Below are 20303 nucleotides of genomic sequence, written 5' to 3'. Positions count from 1 at the left end.
TCTAAAATACTTTGAAATACTGAAAATTTTTCAAAATATAATTTTCTCTCACTCCACTTAAAATTAATTTAGTTAAAAGATCCAAACAAGTTCCAAACCTCTACCACTGAGACCAATCCCAGATGATTTATGAACAAATTATTATTTTTATAACATAATAAAGCATGATGTCTATATATAAGAAATAAAACATAAAGCTAATATATATTTATATATATATTAATGAACTTAATACATCATCTTGGCTCTCACACTGCAAAAAGAATAAGATCTCATCAAAATGATGATTCCATTGGAATTGGTTCAATCTCTAATGGAAGTGCTCTAGGGAACTCCACATAAGGATGAGCAATGGGACAATCTTCACCTTCTTGTTTCCATCTAAAAAGAAAATTTACACAAAAATAATTAAACCATTTACTGGTACATTTCAGCAGATATAAACTATCTATAGCATATAAATGATATATCAACATATCTCCATCTCTCTCTCTATATCTATATATATATATATATATATCATTATCCTAATCATGTCTTATTTTAGAGATAAAACATTAAAAATAAATAAATAAATACCTGAAATTGAGAACAAGGTGATGGAGAAAAACGGCAGTCTCTACTTTGGCAAGTTCAAAGCCTGGGCATATTCTTGGCCCACCACCAAAAGGAGTAAACTTCTTGCATGTCATTTGACCTTGCTTCTATGGATTCAACACCATTAACAACTTAAAAATTAAAAAAAATAAATAAATAAATAAAGATAAAGAAGTAATGATTTGGTGATGACTCTGGCCAGGCCGCCAGAGGGTTATATTATTCAAAAAGTACAACTTTATGATATGATTGAACACTAATCAAATCCTTTTCCAAATAAGAAATAAAGAAGTCCATAACTTTAAGGAACAATAAACAAACCTTTTAAAAGAAAAAATAAATATCAAGATCATGAAAGGATTTTTTGCAAAAGTAATTAATTAATCACCTCCCATCTCCATGGATGAAACTCTAGTGCATTGTCATGAAGTGATGAGTCCAAGTGCACTGCACTGAATACAGGGAGGACCTTCCAACCAGCTGGAATCAAATGTCCTGCCAGATAAATTAGGGTTAGGGTTAGGGTTTTTAAGACGCATGCATTCATGGTCAAAGTGAAATTAAGAAGCACCTTGGAAGGTGACATCTTTGAGAGCCTTTCTATGAACAAACTTGACAATGTTTCCACATCTCAAGGCCTCATTAATCACCTGAAAAGCAACAAGACATTCAAAAAAAGAAAGTGATAAATTAATGAAACCTTTCCCTCTCTCTCTAAATATATAACACTTACATTTTGAGTGAACTCCATTTGCTTATAGTCCTCTAAAGACAAGTAATATTCATCCTTGTTTCTCTTGGCCTTTATTTCTTCATGTTCTTGCTGCTTATAAAAACAAGAATAGTAATACTTATCTTCATCAAGAAAGAATATTAATAGGCTTATAAAGGGTTTGTTTTGGATGGGTTTTTATAGAGAGTTGAAGGATGAGAGTGGTGATCATGCACCTTGAGTTGTTGTAAAGCTAATGGAGATTGGCCAAGGAAAAAGACAGCCATGGACATCAAAACTGAAGTGGTTTCATAGCCACCAAATAAGGAATCAAGCACAAAGCTAACTTTCTCATCTTCAGATAAGTTAGTGAGAGAGAGAAGCACATCAAGGAAATGATCACCCTTTTGCTGTTGCTTTGCTGAATCCTCTCCATGCTTTCTTCTTCTTGCCTCCATTATGCTTTTCACTGTGAAAGATATTTTTGCTCTAGCCTGTAAAGCGAGAGAGAAAAAGACGAGGTTTTAGAGAAAGTTAGAGCTGAGAAGTTGAAAGTTCAGAGAAAAAAAAAGACACATTTACATATTTATATAAATACCTTAACAGCCTTTGCATAAGAAGTGCCAGGGATGTAGAAAGGAAAAGAGATGAAGCCTTTCATAAAAGTAAGGAAATCTTCAAGTATTTTACTAGTTTGTGGCTCATCTGGTGACAAACCAAGCACTTGTTTCACAATTACACTGAAAGTGAACTGCATGATAAGAAATAAACATAGATCACTTTAGAAAATTAAGCATTGGTAACCTAATATATATAGATCGAAAAAAAATACATACATACATATATATATATACCTTTTTAGCTTCTTCACAGAAGAAAACAATGGATTTATCCTTCCAAGAGTTCAAGACATGAATGGCTATGCTCTCCATGTCGTAGAGATAAGAAGGTTTGGATTTTGTTGTGGTGACTAGAGTTAAGGCCAAGTTCCTTAGCCTCTTGTGAGTGTCTCCTACAACAACTATCATGGAGGACTTGCCTAGAATTCCATGGATGGGTTTAGGATAGCTACACTGGAATAACTTCTCTTCATTCTGAAGTATGAACTGGTTCAGCTCTTGGTCACAAGACACCACTGTTGGAGTGCAAAACAGATGAGCCTTGAACACCTTCCCATATCTTCCATTCATTACACCCAAGCATACCAAAAAAAGTGAGTTTTAGACCTTAAAAACATTATAACAAAGTTCATCAGGATCATATATATAGAGACATGCATATACCTTGAGACATGGTGTTCTAAGAAAGCACCAAGAGAATTAGAAGCATGGGGAGTTAAAAAGCTCAAGGTTTCACCAACTAAAGGCCAGCCAAAAATCCCACTTGGAATACTAGCTCTAAAGTTCAAGAACAAAGGGAGGAAGTGAAAGAAGAGCACAACCAAGGGAAGAAGGGCAAGTAACAGCAGCAAAACACAAGAGAGAAACACCGGCACTCCAACCATCATTCTCATGTTCCAATGCCCTTCAATGAGCTTCCTATTTATCAACACTTGTGAGAAAGAGATAACGCATGATTTACTTTCCATATTTTCAGCTCCTTCCATTTTATCAAAACTTGTGAGAGAGAGAGAGAGAGAGAGTGATAACGCATGATTTACTTTCCATGTTTTCATATATTCTGGCATATCTCCTTCTATTGATATCTCATATCTTCCATATTAGTTAGTAAATATTCTCTGTATATTTTTAGTCATGAAATCCTCCTAGAATATTTCTGTTAAGTATGTGTAAAATATGGCTAGAATTTTTACACATGTTGTTCATGCCTAAACCATAGGGTAACCCTTAATTTTTGACTAGCATGTATGAAGCTTCCATTCAAATATGCATGGAGCCACAACTTTTGACATCCATGTATGAATGCATGGACTTTTGGTTGGTACATTTTGTCTATAAATACATGGCCTTTTGGTCATGTTAAGAAATACACACAACAACAAAGACATCAAGAGTGGTCCTTAGATGAATGAGTGTGTTAGGATTTTTTAGTTGAGAGCCATTGAGTGAAATCTCTATTTGTATATCTACAATTTCTATAGTAGAAAATTTCTCTTCCTTCTCCCGTGGACATAGGCATCAAAAAGCCGAACCATGTAATTTTGGTGTCTTCTTCTTTTATTTTTCCCACTTTATTTTAATATCTTGTGTTACTACTGTCTATCGATCTTAACAAATTGGTATTAGAGAGGGTTTCATTTTTGGGTGAATATATCTACTTGTCGTATGCTCTGTGGTTGCTACTAAACGTAGATCCTCCACATCAAAAAATAAGTTAGATTTTATTCATCCAAAAATTTGTGTTGGAAGCAATGGCGACTACAAGATTTGATATTGAGAAGTTTGATCGTAACACAAACTTCACTTTATGGAAGATAAAGATGTGTAACATTTTGATTCAAAATGGACTAAAAAAAGCCTTGTCAGAGAAAAATAATATGACGGACTCAATGAGTGAAGAGAAGGATGAGTTAATTTCAAAGGCCTTGTCAACACGATCCAATTATGTTTATCAAATGAAGTTCTTCAAGAAGTCATCAAAAGATGATACGGCTGCTAGCTTATGGTCAAAATTGGAGTTCCTCTACATGAAAGACTCTAACTGACAAGCTATATCACTTGACTCAGTATTACTCATTTCAGATGTAAGATGGTACTTCTATCAGAACCCAACTTGAAGAATATACATCCATTCTACTTAATTTAGAAAATGTGGGTTCTAAAATTGAAGATGAACATGTTGCTATGAAATTATTGTGTTCATTACTTTCGTCATATAGACATTTTAGAGATGCACTATTATATGGGAAAAATGTTGTGTCCTTGTCAGAGGTCACGACAGCTTTGCTTTCTAAAATTATAATTGATAAAGAAATAGTTGGAGATAAAAATGATAATTTGGCTGAAGGTCTTATTGCTAGAGGAAGACCTAAAGAAAGGGGTTCAAGCATAATAAATCTAGATCAAAATCTAGATATAGAAATTTGATTTGCAATTACTGTCGTAAAAAGGAGCATATTAAGTCGGAAAAAGGGGCATATTAAAGCTGATTGTTACAAATTAAAAAATAAAGAAGAAAGAAATGTAAAATCCACTAAAGCAGGTGTTGCTGAAAATGAGTCTACATATGAAGTTCTTTCAGTCACTAACATTGATAAATGCAGATTTAACAATGATTAGATCATGGATTCAGGTTGCTTATTTCATATGAGTCCCAATAGGGATTGGTTTTCCACATATGAATCTATTGAAGATGGAATTGTTTTGATGGGCAACAATGCTGCTGCAAAGTTGTAGGCATTGGATCAATCTAACATCAAAACGCATGATGGGATCATCAGAACATTAATTGATGTTCGTCATGTTCCTAACCTGAAGAAAAATCTCATTTCAATGGGCACCCTTGATGCTAGTGGGTGCAACTACACAGCTGAAGGTGGAGTAATGAAGGTTAGCAAAAGTGCTCTTATTGTGATGAAGGCTCTAAAATTTGAAAGCCTTTATATCTTAGATGGTACAACAGCTACATGTATTGTTGTTGATTCCACAATAATGCCAGAGTCTGATGTCACTAAACTTTGGCATAGGAGGGTAGGCCACATGAGTGAAAAAGGCCTAACCTTATTAAGCAAGAGGGGTCTTTTATGCGGCCAAAGCACAGGAAAGCTGGAGCTCTGCGAACATTGTGTCTTCAGCAAACAAAGCGTGTAAATTTTAGTTCGGGTACTCATAAAACCAAAGATACTCTTGACTACATCCATTCAGACCTTTGGGGGCCATCAAAAGTTCCTTCAAAAGGAAATGCCAGCTACATGCTTACCTTCATTGATGATTATTCAAGGAAAGTTTGGGTTTATTTTTTGAAGCACAAGAACCATGCTTTTTCCACATTTAAGAAGCGGAAAATAATGATAGAGAAGCAGACTGAGAGGCATATCAAACGTTTCAGAACAGACAATGGCTTGGAGTTCTGTAACAGGGAGTTTGATGAGTTTTGCAGCAATGAAGGAATTGTAAAACATCACACTGTCCGAAACACACCTCAACAAAATAGAATTGTTGAGCATTTGAATCGAATCCTTATTGAGAGAGCTCGGTGTATGCTCTCAAATGTTGAACTGCCTAAAAGTTTTTGGCAGAAACTGTTAACATGGCTTGCTATTTGGTGAATCAATCTCCATCAGTACCACTTGAATTCAAAACTCCTGAAAAAGTATGGTTAGGTAAGCCTGTTGACTACTCAAATTTAAAGATTTTTGGGTGTCATGCATATATGCATGTAAATGACGGAAAATTAGGGCCCAGATCCAAGAAATGTATCTTTCTTGGATATCCATCAGGAGTAAAAGGCTATAAATTATGGTGTCCTGATCTAACATTTCCCAAATTCATGATCAGTAGAGATGTTATTTTTTATGAAGCTTTTATACTTAAATAAAAAAAAGGAGTTCTTTATACAACAAAATCAAGACAAGAAAGATGATGACATCGAGAAGGCCGAGCTAAATGTTGATGATCAACCAGCTCAGCACAAGTCACCATCAACAACAGAGGTAGAATCAAGACCATCTAGTTCACTTCATGATTCAGAAACAAGTTCAGATGAAATCGAACAGAAGCGACCATACTCTATTGCTCTAGATTGAGGAAGGAGAAAACCACAAGTACCTTCTAAATTTGGAAGCAATTATGCGGAATTGGTTGCTTATGCTTTGATAGCAGCCGAGGACATAAATGATACTGGAGAGACATCATCATATTCAGAAGCCATTTTAAGTACAAATTCATATAAATGGTTAATAGCAATGGAAGAAGAGATGGAGTCTTTGCACAAGAATCACACTTGGAAACTTGTCAAACCACCAACAAAAAAGAAAGTTATTGGTTGTAAGTGGGTTTTCAATACAAAAGAATGCACAACAAGCATTACAACAACAAGATATAAAGCACGGCTAGTTGCAAAAAGATACAACCAAACACAAGGTATAGATTTAAATGATGTTTTCTCACTTGTTGTAAAATATAATTCTATTCGTGTTTTACTTGCTTTGGTGGCCATGAATAATCTGGAGTTGGAGCAGTTAGATGTTAAAACTGCATTCTTACATGGCGAGCTTGAAGAAAAGATCTACATGCAACAACCAGAGGGTCTCAAAGTTGAAGGTAAATAAGGTCATGTTTGCTTGTTGAAGAAATCTTTGTACGGACTAAAAACAATCTCCAAGGCAATGGTACAAAAGATTTTGATTCATTCATGATTAGTAATGAATTTGCAAGAAGCAACTATGATAGTTGTGTTTATTCTAGAAAAATAGCAAATGGATTATTCATATACTTATTGTTGTATATGGATGACATGTTAGTTGATGCAAAAGATATTTCTGAAATTGAGAAATTGAAGGCTCAATTAAGTGAAGAATTTGAAATGAAGGATCTTGGGGCAGCAAAGAAAATCCTTGGAATGTAAATTCTAAAAGACAGGAAAGCAGGAAAATTACTAATTACTCAAAAGAACTATGTTAAGAAAATCCTAAAACGTTTTAACATGAAAGAAGCCAAATCTGTGAGTACTCCTATTGCTGCACATTTTAAGTTTTCAGCAACACTATCACCTCAGACAGATGAAGAAAGAAACTTCATGGAGGAGGTTCCATATTCTAGCGCAGTAGGTAGCCTCATGTATGCTATGGTATGTACTCGACCTGATATTTCACATGCAGTTAGTGTTGTTAGTTGATATATGACAAATCCAGGTAAAACTCATTGGCAAGCAGTAAAGTGGATTTTAAGATATTTAAAATGTACTATTGATACTTGTTTACAGTTTTGCAGTGGCAGTAATAATTTGGTTGGTTATGCTGAATCAGACCATGCAGGAGATCTCGATAAAAGGTCTTTGATTGGTTATGTTTTTACATTAGGAAACAGTGCCATTAGTTGGAAATCAACTTTACAATCTACAGTCGCCTTATCTACTATTGAAGCGGAATATATGGCGGTGACTTTTAAGCTATTAAAGAGGCAATTTGGCTACGAGGCCTGTACAATGAACTTAATTGGCAAATAATTTTGGTGATATGTTAACCAAGCCTCTACCACTAGCCAAGTTCATCCATTGCTTGAACTTAATTGGCATACTCAACACTTGACTACCCTTCAGGGTTACTTCGGAGGAAGAGGAGATTTTGAAGCTTGAAATATACAAAATTCAAGGCAAGATGAAGATTTTATTAAATATGTGTAAAATATGCCTTAAATTTTTACACATGTTGTTCATGCCTAAACCCTAGGGTAGCCCTTAATTTTTGACAAGCATGTATGAAGCCTCCATTTAAACATGCATGGAGCCACAACTTTTGACATCCATGTATGAATGCATGCACTTTTGGTTGGTACATTTTGCCTATAAATACATGGCCCTTTGGTCATGTTAAGAAATACACACAACAACAAAAACACCAAGAGTGGTTCTTGGATGAATGAGTGTGTTTAGGTTTTTTAGTTGAGAAGCATCGAGTGAAATCTCTACTTGTATATCTACAATTTCTATAGTGGAAAATTTCTCCTCCTCCTGTGAACGTAGGTATCAAAAAGCCGAACCACGTAATTTTGGCTCCTTTTATTTTTCCTGCTTTATTTTAATATCTTGTGTTGTTACCGTCTATCGATCTTAACAATTCCACTTCTTTTCTTATATATAGAATAGTTTATAAATAGTCTTGTAGTCTTTTATTTCTGAATATACAAAATACAAGTTTGAGTTTCTTTATAGAGAGAGAGGCTTTGTGAGGACAAGCAAGCTACAACTTTTTCTTCAGATAACTCAACAAGTTTAGATTTAGTTCTCTCTAGTATAGCATCTAGCTATGCTTTTGTCAGCTAAAAGGTCAGATATGCACATGAATCTATAGACAGAGAGAAATCACTACCTATATATTCACTAATTAATACAAACATGCTCCCATTAAAAACATTCAAAAGCTTATGTAAATATATATATGTTATGTATACATAATGATAACACATGATCTACTTTCCATATTTTCAGATATTCTGGCATATCTCCTTCCATTGATATCCCATAACATATCTACATAATGATAACACATGATCTACTTTCCATATTTTCAGATATTCTGGCATATCTCCTTCTATTGATATCCCATAACATATCTTCCATGTTATTTAATTAATATTCTTTGTATATTTTTAAATTTGTGATCGTATTTTCTTAGTCATGAAATCCTTCTACAATATTTTTCACTTCCGTTCTTAGATACAGAAAAGTTGTATAAATAGCCTTGTAGCCTTTCATTTACGAATATACAAAAATACAAGTTTGAGTTTCTGCATTGTATCAAGAGCCCACCTTTAATTTTTTCTTTTTCTCCTTTCAGCCAACCACATCCACTTTTTTTCTCTAGACATTCCCACCACAATTGCAACCACTACATTGCCAATTTCCAACATCACCAATTTCATTACCATCACTCTCAATGAAACAAACTATTTCATATAGAAAAACCAAGTGCAATCCATACTACTCACCCACGACCTCTTCAGCTACATTGACGGCACTATCCCATCACCTGCCAAGCCCAACACATCAACTTCTACAGAACTGACCTCAGATTTCCTTTAATGGTAGAAGAATGACAAGTTTGTCTATTGATGTCTAATGGCTACATTACCATCTACTGTTGCATCTTTGGCTTTAGACTATACAACCTCCCGAAACTTGTGGATGACTCTTGAATAACACTTCTTGCAACAAACCTTCACTCGTCGATCTGTTCTTCGACACCACCGCCACACAACAAAGAAAAGAGGATCTTCCGTTGTAAAATACTTATCTACCCTTTCTAGCACGACTGAAGACCTCGCAGCCACTAGTGATCCTGTTTCTGACGGTGACTTGGTCCTCTTTGCACTTATTGGACTCCCGTCAAACTATGAGAGTTTTGTGACTGTGATGGAAAATCGTGACACACATTTTTCAGAGTTACGCGCCAAACTGCTTCTTCATGAGCAACGTCTTGCTGCATATCACTCAACTCGCGATGTGTCTTCTGAAGTAGCTTTCACAGAGGTCAATTTTCCTAATGACAGATCTAGTGGATACGATGATCAACGTGGCGGCACTCGGACATCCATAAGGCACAATTCCTTCCATAAAACTACTCGTCCCACTTATTCACATGTTCCACATCCATCCCAAACCCAATCCATTTTACACCCAAGCACCGCACTGCAATCCTTTAGCCATTCACATTAATCCACCAACTTAAACCCATACCTCTGACCATCTTACACCTATACCCTAAATGTCAAATTTATTACAAACTTCGTCATAATGCTACCAGATGTCGATTTCATTACTTTGACTCTCGCAATGCTCAACCCTATGAAGCATGAACATGGGTATGGAGACACCACACGACACGACATGGACACGGCGATACAACAATTTCTGAAAATTAAGGACACAGGTATGTCGGGGACACGACAATAAAAAAATATTTTTTATATATATTTTAATGTAAAATACTCATTGTAATGTAAATAATTATATGTTTTGTTTAAATATAAATAATTTTCATATTAAATCTATTGCAATTATGCTTAAGAAAGAGTCTTCAACATTGACATAACAATAGTAAATACACTAACATCAACAAAAGCTTCCTTCATGTTCAATTTAAAGATAAATAATGATATAATATAATATAAAATAGAATTATAATTATATTAAATTTGTTATTTAAATTTGATATTTCAGTTTATAATATCATACAATAAATATTTATTAAGAATAAATTGCAAATGAGACTAAACAAATTTGTTTAAAAAATAAATAAATAAATCAGCGGTCAAGATTGATGTTTGTGGAGGAACCCTAGATCTTAAAAGGCCTGGAACCCTATCAGCCGTCGTGCCTCTCTTCTTCTCTCCAACCCTCGTCACTTACGCGCACAAAGCCTCTCCTCCACCAAACCACCTCTCTAACCCTCATCACCTTTGCGCAAAGCCTCTCCTCCACCTCTCCAACCCTCGTCACCAATGCGCGCAAAGACTCCCATCCACCTCTCTAACCCTCATCATCTCCGCACACAGCGTCTCTCCTCCACCAACGCGCTTCTCCGCAAAGCCTCTCACCGCGCAAAGCCTCATAAAACACCTTCCTCGATCCCTCGCAACTGCCGCCTCTGTCTTCATGTGCAGCACCCCTCTTCTCTCCACCACTGCACCCCTCATCACCTCTAGTTTCATCTTCCTACGAGCCTCATGCCAACGAAGATCTCGACCCGAACCTTTGTAATCAAAGATTAGACGAAATTTGCCACCAACAATCAAGTTCGGCCGTGTCTAGGTGAGTTAAGAGGTGCCCAATCATATTTAGAGGGTGTCAGATACGGTGTCCGACCATGTCCACGGCGTATCCGTGTCGGACACTGACTGTTTTGTCATGTACATGCTTCCCAGGCCCAACCTAATCCTCGCACCAATCCTACTACTATTCACAATGCCCTTTCAGCCATGAGTCTTTAAAATAACCACAACAACCAACCTTTTACCACAAGCAACATTATCAAATGGCTACCAAACATTGGTGCAACAACCCACGACCCCTAACTAACTTCTGGAATCTGTGGAGCCTTATGAAGGTCCAGCTCAAATGCTCGTCAGAAATCGTAATTCTCCTCCTATAACCTCCACAGGCACAATAACACTAATAAAACACCCTAAACCTCTTTACCTCATAATATCTTAGTTGTTCCCCAGCTCACTGCAAATCTTTTAACCGATGTCAAATTTGTCCCTAATAATTTATGCTTGATTGAATTTAATCCTTTTGGTTACATTGTGAAAGACCTAAAAACCATGACACCCTTTTCACAGGTAAAATCACGGCAATCTCTATCTAATGCTGCTTTCCCATGCCTTCAACAATTCCATCAAGTTTCATCTGCCATCTGGCATCAACGGTTAGGTCATCCTTGCAATAAAAAATTTTCTATTTTATCACAAATTCTACCTTTTAAGTCTCATGTAATAAAATCTTGTACTTCATGTCTTCAAGGTAAAAGTACTAGACTTTCTTCTCCATCCTCATCTCGTGTGTCTACAACACCCTTCCAATTAATTCACTGTGATATTTGGGGACCATCCCCAACTCTTTCTCCATCGAGTTATCGTTATTTTATCATCTTTATTGATGACTTTAGTCGTTTCACATGGATCTTATTTAACATATAAAGCCCATTACTATTTACTCTAATGTATATATATACTTGTATACATTGTGACATTAAACATAGATGACCATTCTCTCTTCATCCTTCTATTCTAACATGGTATCAGAGAGGGTTGAGAAACCTTAACTCCGGTCATCTTCCGTCTCAACTTCCGGCCAAGATCTATCTTCTTCGGCCACTATCTAATATTTTTTCTTCTCCGATTATCTTCATCCTCTCCGGCCATTTCCAGCCATCTTGGTCAGATCTCCATCCATTTATCTACATCTCCTCCATACCTTATATCAGATCCCGCACCTACACCGGATTTGCCTGCGCCGGCCTTACTCAAGTCGTCGTCGCTGACCACTCTTTTCTGAGTTTCAATCATCTTCCTGGAATCCAATTCAAAGAACTTTTACAAACACAAAGAGACACCTGCATGGAGACAAGCACACAGACGGCGCACAATCCCGACACACAGTGACAACGTACAGTGACAACGTACAGTGACATGCAACAATAAAGAATGGCTAATCCAATTCAGCCCTCTGATCCTATTATTGGCAGTGGTGCTCTTCTTCACACATATTAGACTTAATGGTCATAATTATCGTGGGTGGGCATTTTCGATACGCATGCTTTTGCGATCAGATAGTCTCGCCTCTCATCTCATTGACGATCCTCCTGATAAGGCGACAACTGCTGCAACAGTTGTCAAGGCTTCGCGGGTTACCGATGATCGTGTCATGGTATCTTGTGCATGAGTACTGATGTTTCCATCGGGATTAGCTTTGTCGATCATTTATCAACTTAGGAAATTTGGGACTATCTTCAACGACGCTATCTACACACTAGTGAGCCACTCAAGTTCTCCCTGCTACAAAACCTACATAGTCTTCACCAACGGGATCTATCAGTAGAGGAATTCATCATGGTCTTCACTCGTGTATTTGGTCAGTTGGATGCTTTGATGCCGAAGGGATGCTCTGGTTGCAAGAATTGTGCCGAAAAGGAAAAACATGAGCAACCGAACCTCATGTTCCAGTTTGTGATGTGCCTTCACACCAAGTTTGAGCCAGTATGCGTTCAACTTCTTGGACATACTCCATTTCCTACTTTTGCTACAACACTTACAGATTTAATTGCCGAGACACGTCTTCATGCTCTTGCTGCTACTTCAGTGATCTCACACACTGTTTTGGCGGCTCCTCATCGGGTTGGAGTGATCAAGGCTTCTTCTGCAGGCACTATCATCTGCACCCACTACAAGAAGACAGATCATCGTGCTCATAACTACTTCAAGTACATCCTGAGCAACTTGCTGAGTTTTGGGTCACACACTCCTTAGAATCTCATCGCGGAGTTGTTACTAGCGCTTCTTGTTTTGATCCTCCTGTCCGTGCATCTGGATCTGCTGCCTCAATATCAACATCATGTACTATTGCTTCCTCTTAGATCTTAGACTTAGAGGTTTCTTTTCACATAATCTCAAATGGTTCTCCGCTTTCATCCTACAGACTTGCTCCTCATAGTACGTATATTCAGGCCGCCGATGGAACTCCTTATTCTGTCACACATTAAGGGATTATTTATACTTCTTGATTTATTATTCCTAATGTGTCCCTCGTTCCTAAGCTGTCTATGAATCTTATGTCTCTTAGCCAACTCACCGACCTTCACTGTTTTGTTGGGTTTGATGATTCTTCTTGCCATGTGCAGAACCATTAGACCAAAGCTGTGATTGGTATCGACCATCGCCGTAGTGATTATCGCTACTCTACGTTCTAGATCGCCTCTCTTCCTTTTCCTTCCACTATGCCTACGCTTTCCACTGTTCCTACTTCTACGCTTCATGTTCAGTGATTTGTTTTTCCTGCTTCTGCTACTTTTCCACAGCAGCATCATCGCCTAGGTCATCTATGGGGCTCACGTTTGTCTTCTTTAGTTCATCTCATCAGGGTGTTTTGGGTCGTGTGTCTATTGATGTTGGTTTTCATTGTTCCGGTTATAAGCTTGGCAAGCAAGTACAACTCCCATATTCTGTAAACATCTCTAAGTCTAGTCGTCGTTTTGATTTAGCTCATTGTGATGTTTGGGGTCTTGCGCTTTTTAATTCCAAGAGTGGTCACAAGTAATATGTCATTTTCATTAATTATTACTCCAGATATACATTGGTCTATTTCATGAAACATCGATCTCAGTTGTTATCTATCAGTCGTTTGCTAGCATGGTTCACTCAGTTTTCTAATGTCATTCGTGTTTTTCGTTATGATTCTGGGGAGAGTATTTATCCACTATTTTTCGTCAATTTCTCTCATCAGAGGATGCTCTTCCTCAACTTTCTTGTCCTGGTGCTCATCAACGGAATAGGATCGCTAAACGTAAGCATCGTTATATGATTGAGACTACTCGGACTCTTCTAATTTCATCTTTTGTACTTGCTCATTTCTAGGCTGAGACAGTCTCCACGGCAGTTTATCTCATCAACATGCAACCATCCGCTTCTTTTTAAGGTAAATGTCAAGGAGAAATCTTGTTCGGTTCTCCTCCTCGTTATGATCATCTTCGAGTTTTTGGTTGTCTATTATGTCTTACTTACACCTTATGAACGTACCAAGTTAACAGATCAATCAATTAAGCGTCTTTCTTGGGTATAGTCTTGAGCATAAGGACTATCGTTGCTATGACCCTTCTGCTTGTCGCATTCGCATATCTGGCGATGTCACTTTTGACAAAATTCATCCTTATTTCTACTCTTCTACTACTCAACCTTCCTCTTCCTCTCCTTCTTCCAAGAGTCTATTTCGTTTCTTCAACTTCCTCCTTTGGAATTGGTTCCTACCAGTCTTCCATTGTTCCTTCTTCACATCCTACTCCACCTCTAGCTCCATCTTCTGTTATACCAACCCCATCTTCCATTATACCTCCATCCTTAGCTTCTGACACTTATCCTTATCACTATCGTCGTCGGCCTAAAGTTCCTCATGATCCCAGCTCTCCATTTCTGCTCTTTTTGAAGCTCTTGCTAGTACCACTAATGTAGTGTCTGATGGTCTATTACCTGCCTCGACATCTCGGTATGACTTTCGTGATCGTACTACTATTTTTATACCTGACCAAAATGGTTTTCCTACTGTTGATGTTGTATATGAGCCCAGAACTTATCACGAGGCAGCCAGTATCCCTGAGTGGTAGTTGGCTATATCTGAGGAGCTTTCAGCTTTGGAAAAGACAGGCACTTGGGATCTTGTTTATCTACTTGCTCAGGTCATTTCTATTACATGTCAGTGGGTGTATAAGGTCAAAACAAAGTCTGATGGTTCAATAGAACGCTATAAGGCTTGTCTTGTGGCTCGTGGTTTACAGCAGGCACATGGTCGTGATTATGATGAGACTTTTGCTCCTGTGGTTCATCTAACAACAATTCGCACTCTGATTGTTGTGGCTATTGTTCGCTCTTGGACTATCTCTCTGATGGATGTGAAGAATGTTTTTCTTCACGGTGATTTACATGAGGCATATATGCATTCATCCCCTAGCATTGAGACATCTGAAGGTTATGTTTGTCACCTTCGTCGTGCTCTCCATGGTCTCAAGTAACCTCTATGTGCTTGGTTTGAGCAGTTTAGTTCTGTGGTACGTGCAGCTGGTTTTTTGCCCAGCAATCATGATCCTGCATTATTCATCCATATCTCTCGGCGTGGTCGCAGCTTCTTTCTGCACTGTTGATGATATGTTGATTACTGGTGATGATATGGAGTATATTACTTTTGTGAAGCAACGTCTCAACCAACAGTTTATGATGTCTGATCTAGGACCTCAACTATATTCTGGGGATCGAGGTAACTTCTGTAGATGATTATTCAGCATCAATATATTCAGGATCTCATTATACGCTCTGGCCTTACTGACTCACAGGCTGCCGCTACACCAATGGAGCTTCATGTTCAACTACATCCCACGGATGGCACACCACTAGAGTATCCTTCTCGCTATTGTCATATTGTGGGCAGTCTTGTCCATCTTACCATCATCAAGCCTAATATTGCTCATGTTGTTCATGTGTTAAGCAAGTTCGTTAATACTCCTACTTTAGTTAACTACGGCCATTTACTTCGTGAGTTGCGTTATCTGAGGACAACATCTCGACGTCTGTTCTATGCCCATTCCAGTCCACTTCAGCTTCATACGTACTTGGATTCCACCTAGGCGAGTGACCCTGTTGACCGCCGGTCCATCACTGGCTATTGCATATTTCTTGGCACTTCTCTTCTTGTATGGAAGTCCAAGAAACAGACTGTGGTGTCACGTTATAGTACTGAGGCGGAATTTCAGGCTCTTACTACTACCACATCTGAAATTGTATGGCTTCATTGGTTGTTGGTTGAATTTGGTGTCTCATGTAATACTCTTACTCCTCTGTGACAACACCGGTGCTATACAGATTGCCAATGACCCCGTGAAGCATGAATTTACCAAGCATATTGGTGTTGATGCATCTTTCACATGTTCACATTGTCAGCAGTCGATCATTGCTGTTCAGTATGTGCCGTCTGAGTCTCAAGTTACCGACTTCTTCACCAAGGCCCAGATTTGAGAACATCGGTTCCATCTTCTCAAACTTTGTGTCTCAGATCCTCTTGATCTACCTTGAGTTTGAAGAAGGGTGTTAAAACATATAAAGCCCATTACTATTTACTCTAATGTATATATCTATATACTGTATACATTGTCACATTAAACATAGATGATCATTCTCTCCTTATCCTTCTCTTCTAACAGATCTATCCTTTAACTCACAAATCATAAGCCCTTCACCAATTTCAACATTTCAAAACCATAACTGAAAATTTCTTCTCTAATAACATTAAGATGTTATAATGTGATGGCGCCAATGAACTTATCAAGGGTTCCTTTGCTCACTACTTATCCACTTAATGTATATCCTATCAAATCTCTTGTCCTCACACACCTCAACAAAATGGGCTTGCTAAACGAAAACTTCGCCACATCACTGAAACCGGCCCTTGCTTTGCTTGTTCATGCATCTCTACCCAAACCTTTCTGGTTCGAAACCTTTTCAACGGCTGTCTATCTCATCAATCTTCTTCCCACACCTATCCTCAATCATAAATCCCCTCATGAAACCCTCTACCTCATAAAATCTAACATATCACACCTTCGTTTTTTCAAATGTGTTCATTTTTACTTTCTTATATCCACTCAATCTGACCAACTTACACCTAAATTTATCATGTGCGTCTTTCTTGGCAATTCCTTAAATCACAAAGGTTATAGGTGTTTTGATCCTCAAACCAAAAAAGTATATATTTCTCGTCATGTACTTCATGATGAATCTATAAAGGGATGTCCTTTGAAATAAAAAAAAGTTGATTCAATGGTAAGCACAGGTAAAAGTGAAAAAAAACAAACAGAAACAAACATAAGTTGTGAGTTGCATCACAAACATTCTAAATCCAAGAACAAGAAGATAAGTTGCTAACTAACAACTACACCAAATAAGCAGTCCATTTTAGATTGGAAAAACATAAACATAAAATAAACTGCTCATCAGAAAGAACCTTGCAAAAATGGCATTGAAACCTCTCCACCACCCACTCTTTAAACACTCCTTCAAATCAATAATACACTGCACAAAAACAACTTGGAGGTCATCACAAAAGTCTTGAGCATATAAAACGGGAACATAGCTAGTTAGGCAATGTACCTAATGCTTCCGAAACATACCCAGTCCAAACAGAAGATCCATATTTGGGGTGTCCATAACAGTGAAAAAGTAATGGTAAAATAGATGGCCAATCTATCACAAATAAAAGCAGCATTAAGATTAATCAAATTGACAGATTTTGAAATTTTAATGAAAGTGGTTTCCGGCTCTCTGAGATCTATGTTTTGTATAGCAAGTAAGAAAAAATTCATTGCAGCTAAGTAGAGATGAAGGGACAACTGAAATTAAAGCATGAGTGGAAAAGGATAATGAAAGCAGGCACTTGAAGGAAAAATGCACGTAGGTTTCTCTAGCTAGGGTATTTCAGTACCATATCTTGCTAACATGGACAACAAAACCTATAACTGATATTTACTTGTTAAAAAATTTATCTATAGACTCTATCTAGTACGCATGCTCAAGACTATACGAACAAGTCAAATTTGAAGAGTTCTAAAAATTCACATACAAGATGCCAAACCCAAACCCAAGAATCAATCGCTTCACCTCTGTGTTGCAACTAGACTCAAAAGCATAAACTAGGGTTGTCAATAGATTGATGTGCATCCTAAACATCTCAGTAGATGACTGTAAAGTTCTTTCAGAATGTTTCCTATAGTTGATTTTTAGTAGTGAAGCAATGGATGTGTGGTCTCACAATCTGATCATTTGATCTACTGGCAAGGGCTCCAGATGACAACATGAACCTGGAGGATTCACAAAGGGTAAAGGCACAATAAATCCTGACATGGTGGAGTTTCAGAGGGGCTGTGGCCAAGGAAGAAAGAAAAAGTTCAAGTGCATGATTGATAAGGTTAAGTGTTCTACTGGCGAAGTAGTTCACTTCCTACTTAGTATTAGATTGAGGGAGCGTTCATTTCGGGAGAACTGGGCGAAAGTGAGGGGAAGTGGTCTGACTTCCCCCACTTTTAGTGATCATTTGTGCTTAAGTGGGGGGAAGTGTCACTTCCCCACTTCAGATTGAAGTGGATTTTTAATTAAACCCACTTCAATATTTTTTTTACTGAAGTGGGAGGAAGTGAACCAATCTATAAAAACTCCCTTCCTTTCACTTTCAAAGTCATTTTTGAACTCATAGAACTTCACCCAACACCTAAATTCTCCGGTTCTATTTCTCACTTTCTGACAAATGAACACCAGAACTACTGAAAGTGATGTCACTTCCCCCTACTTCAGGGAAATGGCACTTCCCCCACTTCTCCACTTCCGCCCAATTCCCCTAAAATGAACGCCCCCTGAATGGAAGTGTTGGGAACTTGAGTGGAAGAATGTGCCTTAGTTGCTATGCTCAACATGTAAATTCAATGACCAGCAATGTATTTCTGTACTTACACTTTTCTATCCAAAGTATGCTATTAATATACTAATTTTTTAATAACCAGATTTTGCGCACTCACATTTACAAGAATAAACTTTCAGTTGAATAAAAATATTACCAACTAAAACAGACATCAAGTGATGTGAAAATCATGCCGAAATTGATGGAGTGCCAAGTTATATAGATCAAAACTAGGATGAACATATGAACATGTGAACATGTACAAAGTGTTAACAAAATGAATGAATCATCTTGACCAACAAGAGAATGATCTGTATGAAAGATGCAATCAATGAATAACCGCTGGAAGAACTACCTTGATTGGGGCAACATGTATCCTACCCGGTATCTCTGACTGGCCAACTCCGACCGCAACTCCCTTGTATCTATCAAACATGAACAAGATTTTATTATTTCTTGATGTTTCTCTGCTTTACAGGAGCTTAAATGGCTGAATAATTACAAGATAAGTAATCTCTACAATTAAAAGGTAATCTCTACAATCATGAGTGCAATCAACCAAAATTAGAATATCTTAATATAGCCTAATCACAGCTATAAAACAGATTACTTACAGCTAATATACATAGTTGTATACAACTATTATTTAGTAGGCTATTTTTCAACACTATCTTTGATCTTATACAGCCAACAAGCTGAATATATGGCAAAAGATATTATATCAGATAAGTAACCACAGTCAAAAAATCTAAGTTAATATATATATGTATTATGAACTACAAGCCTAACTAAGCTGAACAGACAATCTGATATGTCAAACAGGCAGGAATTAGTCAAATTCTAAATTCCATTAGAACTATGTCTATGAATATTAAGAAGTGAATCCTTTATCTTCAATACAGCCATCAACACATGATGTAGATGGACTCAATATCATGCCAACTATGGCAGTTAGTATGCTGATGAATATAAATCATTTTCTATTGTATTTTCTCATTACTACAGATCACATCCAATCAGAAAGTGTGCAGCATAATTAATGTTTTGCATGCATGATGTGTACTAAAATCCCAATTTAACTAGTTAAATCAGGTTGAAGCAACTATGCCCACAAAGAAAGAGAAAGGATGGACTTTTCAAAGGAAAAAACTTAGCAACAAAGAAATCAGAGATCAGATATGAGTGCAATTACCCCAGGATATTATATGATTCTTGTTAACATTGAACAAAGAAATGGCATGTTTCATAAGGTGCACATCAAACCTGTAGATCATCTAACTCAATGCCTGCCCTAAATGTAAATAGGGACGAAACACTATATTTTTGAATCTCCAATGTGGATTTATTCCCTTAATATGCTGTGCCATGTTGTACTTCTCCGCTCACCAATTACCAGAAAACAAGAGAAACATAAAAATGTATCTCTTACAAGCAAAATCATTTCCATATCTACTACAGTTACAGTCAAGATACAGCCAAAAGATCAAAAAGGAAATCACAGTAATATTATTTGACAGTGATTGATTAGCCATACCCACAGCGTTCGGCACAGTTTTTCGATACTATTGTAGATTGTGCTCCACTGTCAACAAACGCCTTGAACCAAAAAGCAGAAAAGGAAATGAAACACCAGTCAGTCATGATTTATGATTGTGCATGCCATTAAATC

At 37.3% G+C, this 20303-nt stretch overlaps 1 protein-coding gene across 2 annotated transcripts; it reads right to left on the bottom strand.

The window, feature by feature from the left end:
• Positions 1 to 193: 193 nt before the first annotated feature.
• LOC120266534 (cytochrome P450 724B1-like) lies at positions 194 to 20233 on the bottom strand. 2 transcript variants are annotated; one of them, XM_039274174.1, is made up of 13 exons: positions 20169 to 20233; positions 18990 to 19059; positions 17355 to 17427; positions 17189 to 17256; positions 2593 to 2847; positions 2164 to 2488; positions 1908 to 2060; positions 1546 to 1803; positions 1331 to 1420; positions 1169 to 1247; positions 986 to 1092; positions 580 to 704; positions 194 to 381 (listed from the first exon to the last, which is right to left on the bottom strand). In XM_039274174.1, the coding sequence occupies exons 2-13, from the start codon at positions 19004 to 19006 to the stop codon at positions 276 to 278; spliced, it is 1656 nt and encodes a 551-aa protein (XP_039130108.1). In that variant the 5' UTR covers positions 19007 to 19059; positions 20169 to 20233; the 3' UTR covers positions 194 to 275. The 2 variants fall into 2 exon arrangements, with proteins under 2 accessions (XP_039130108.1, XP_039130109.1); XM_039274175.1 differs by lacking the exon at positions 2593 to 2847.
• Between the last annotated feature and the right edge of the window lie 70 nt (positions 20234 to 20303).

The sequence above is a fragment of the Dioscorea cayenensis genome, chromosome 8 (genome assembly GCF_009730915.1).
Source record: "Dioscorea cayenensis subsp. rotundata cultivar TDr96_F1 chromosome 8, TDr96_F1_v2_PseudoChromosome.rev07_lg8_w22 25.fasta, whole genome shotgun sequence".
Taxonomy (NCBI): Eukaryota; Viridiplantae; Streptophyta; class Magnoliopsida; order Dioscoreales; family Dioscoreaceae; genus Dioscorea; species Dioscorea cayenensis.
Note: the sequence above shows the minus strand (reverse complement) of the source record. Positions and strands in the feature narration are given on the sequence as shown.

Coding starts and splice junctions, on each gene's coding strand:
- LOC120266534 (XM_039274174.1), bottom strand. Junction 1,248..1,330: donor AAATGGAGTTCACTCAAAAT/GTAAGTGTTATA, acceptor GTTGCTTTTCAG/GTGATTAATGAGGCCTTGAG. Junction 1,093..1,168: donor CAAAGATGTCACCTTCCAAG/GTGCTTCTTAAT, acceptor TTTATCTGGCAG/GACATTTGATTCCAGCTGGT.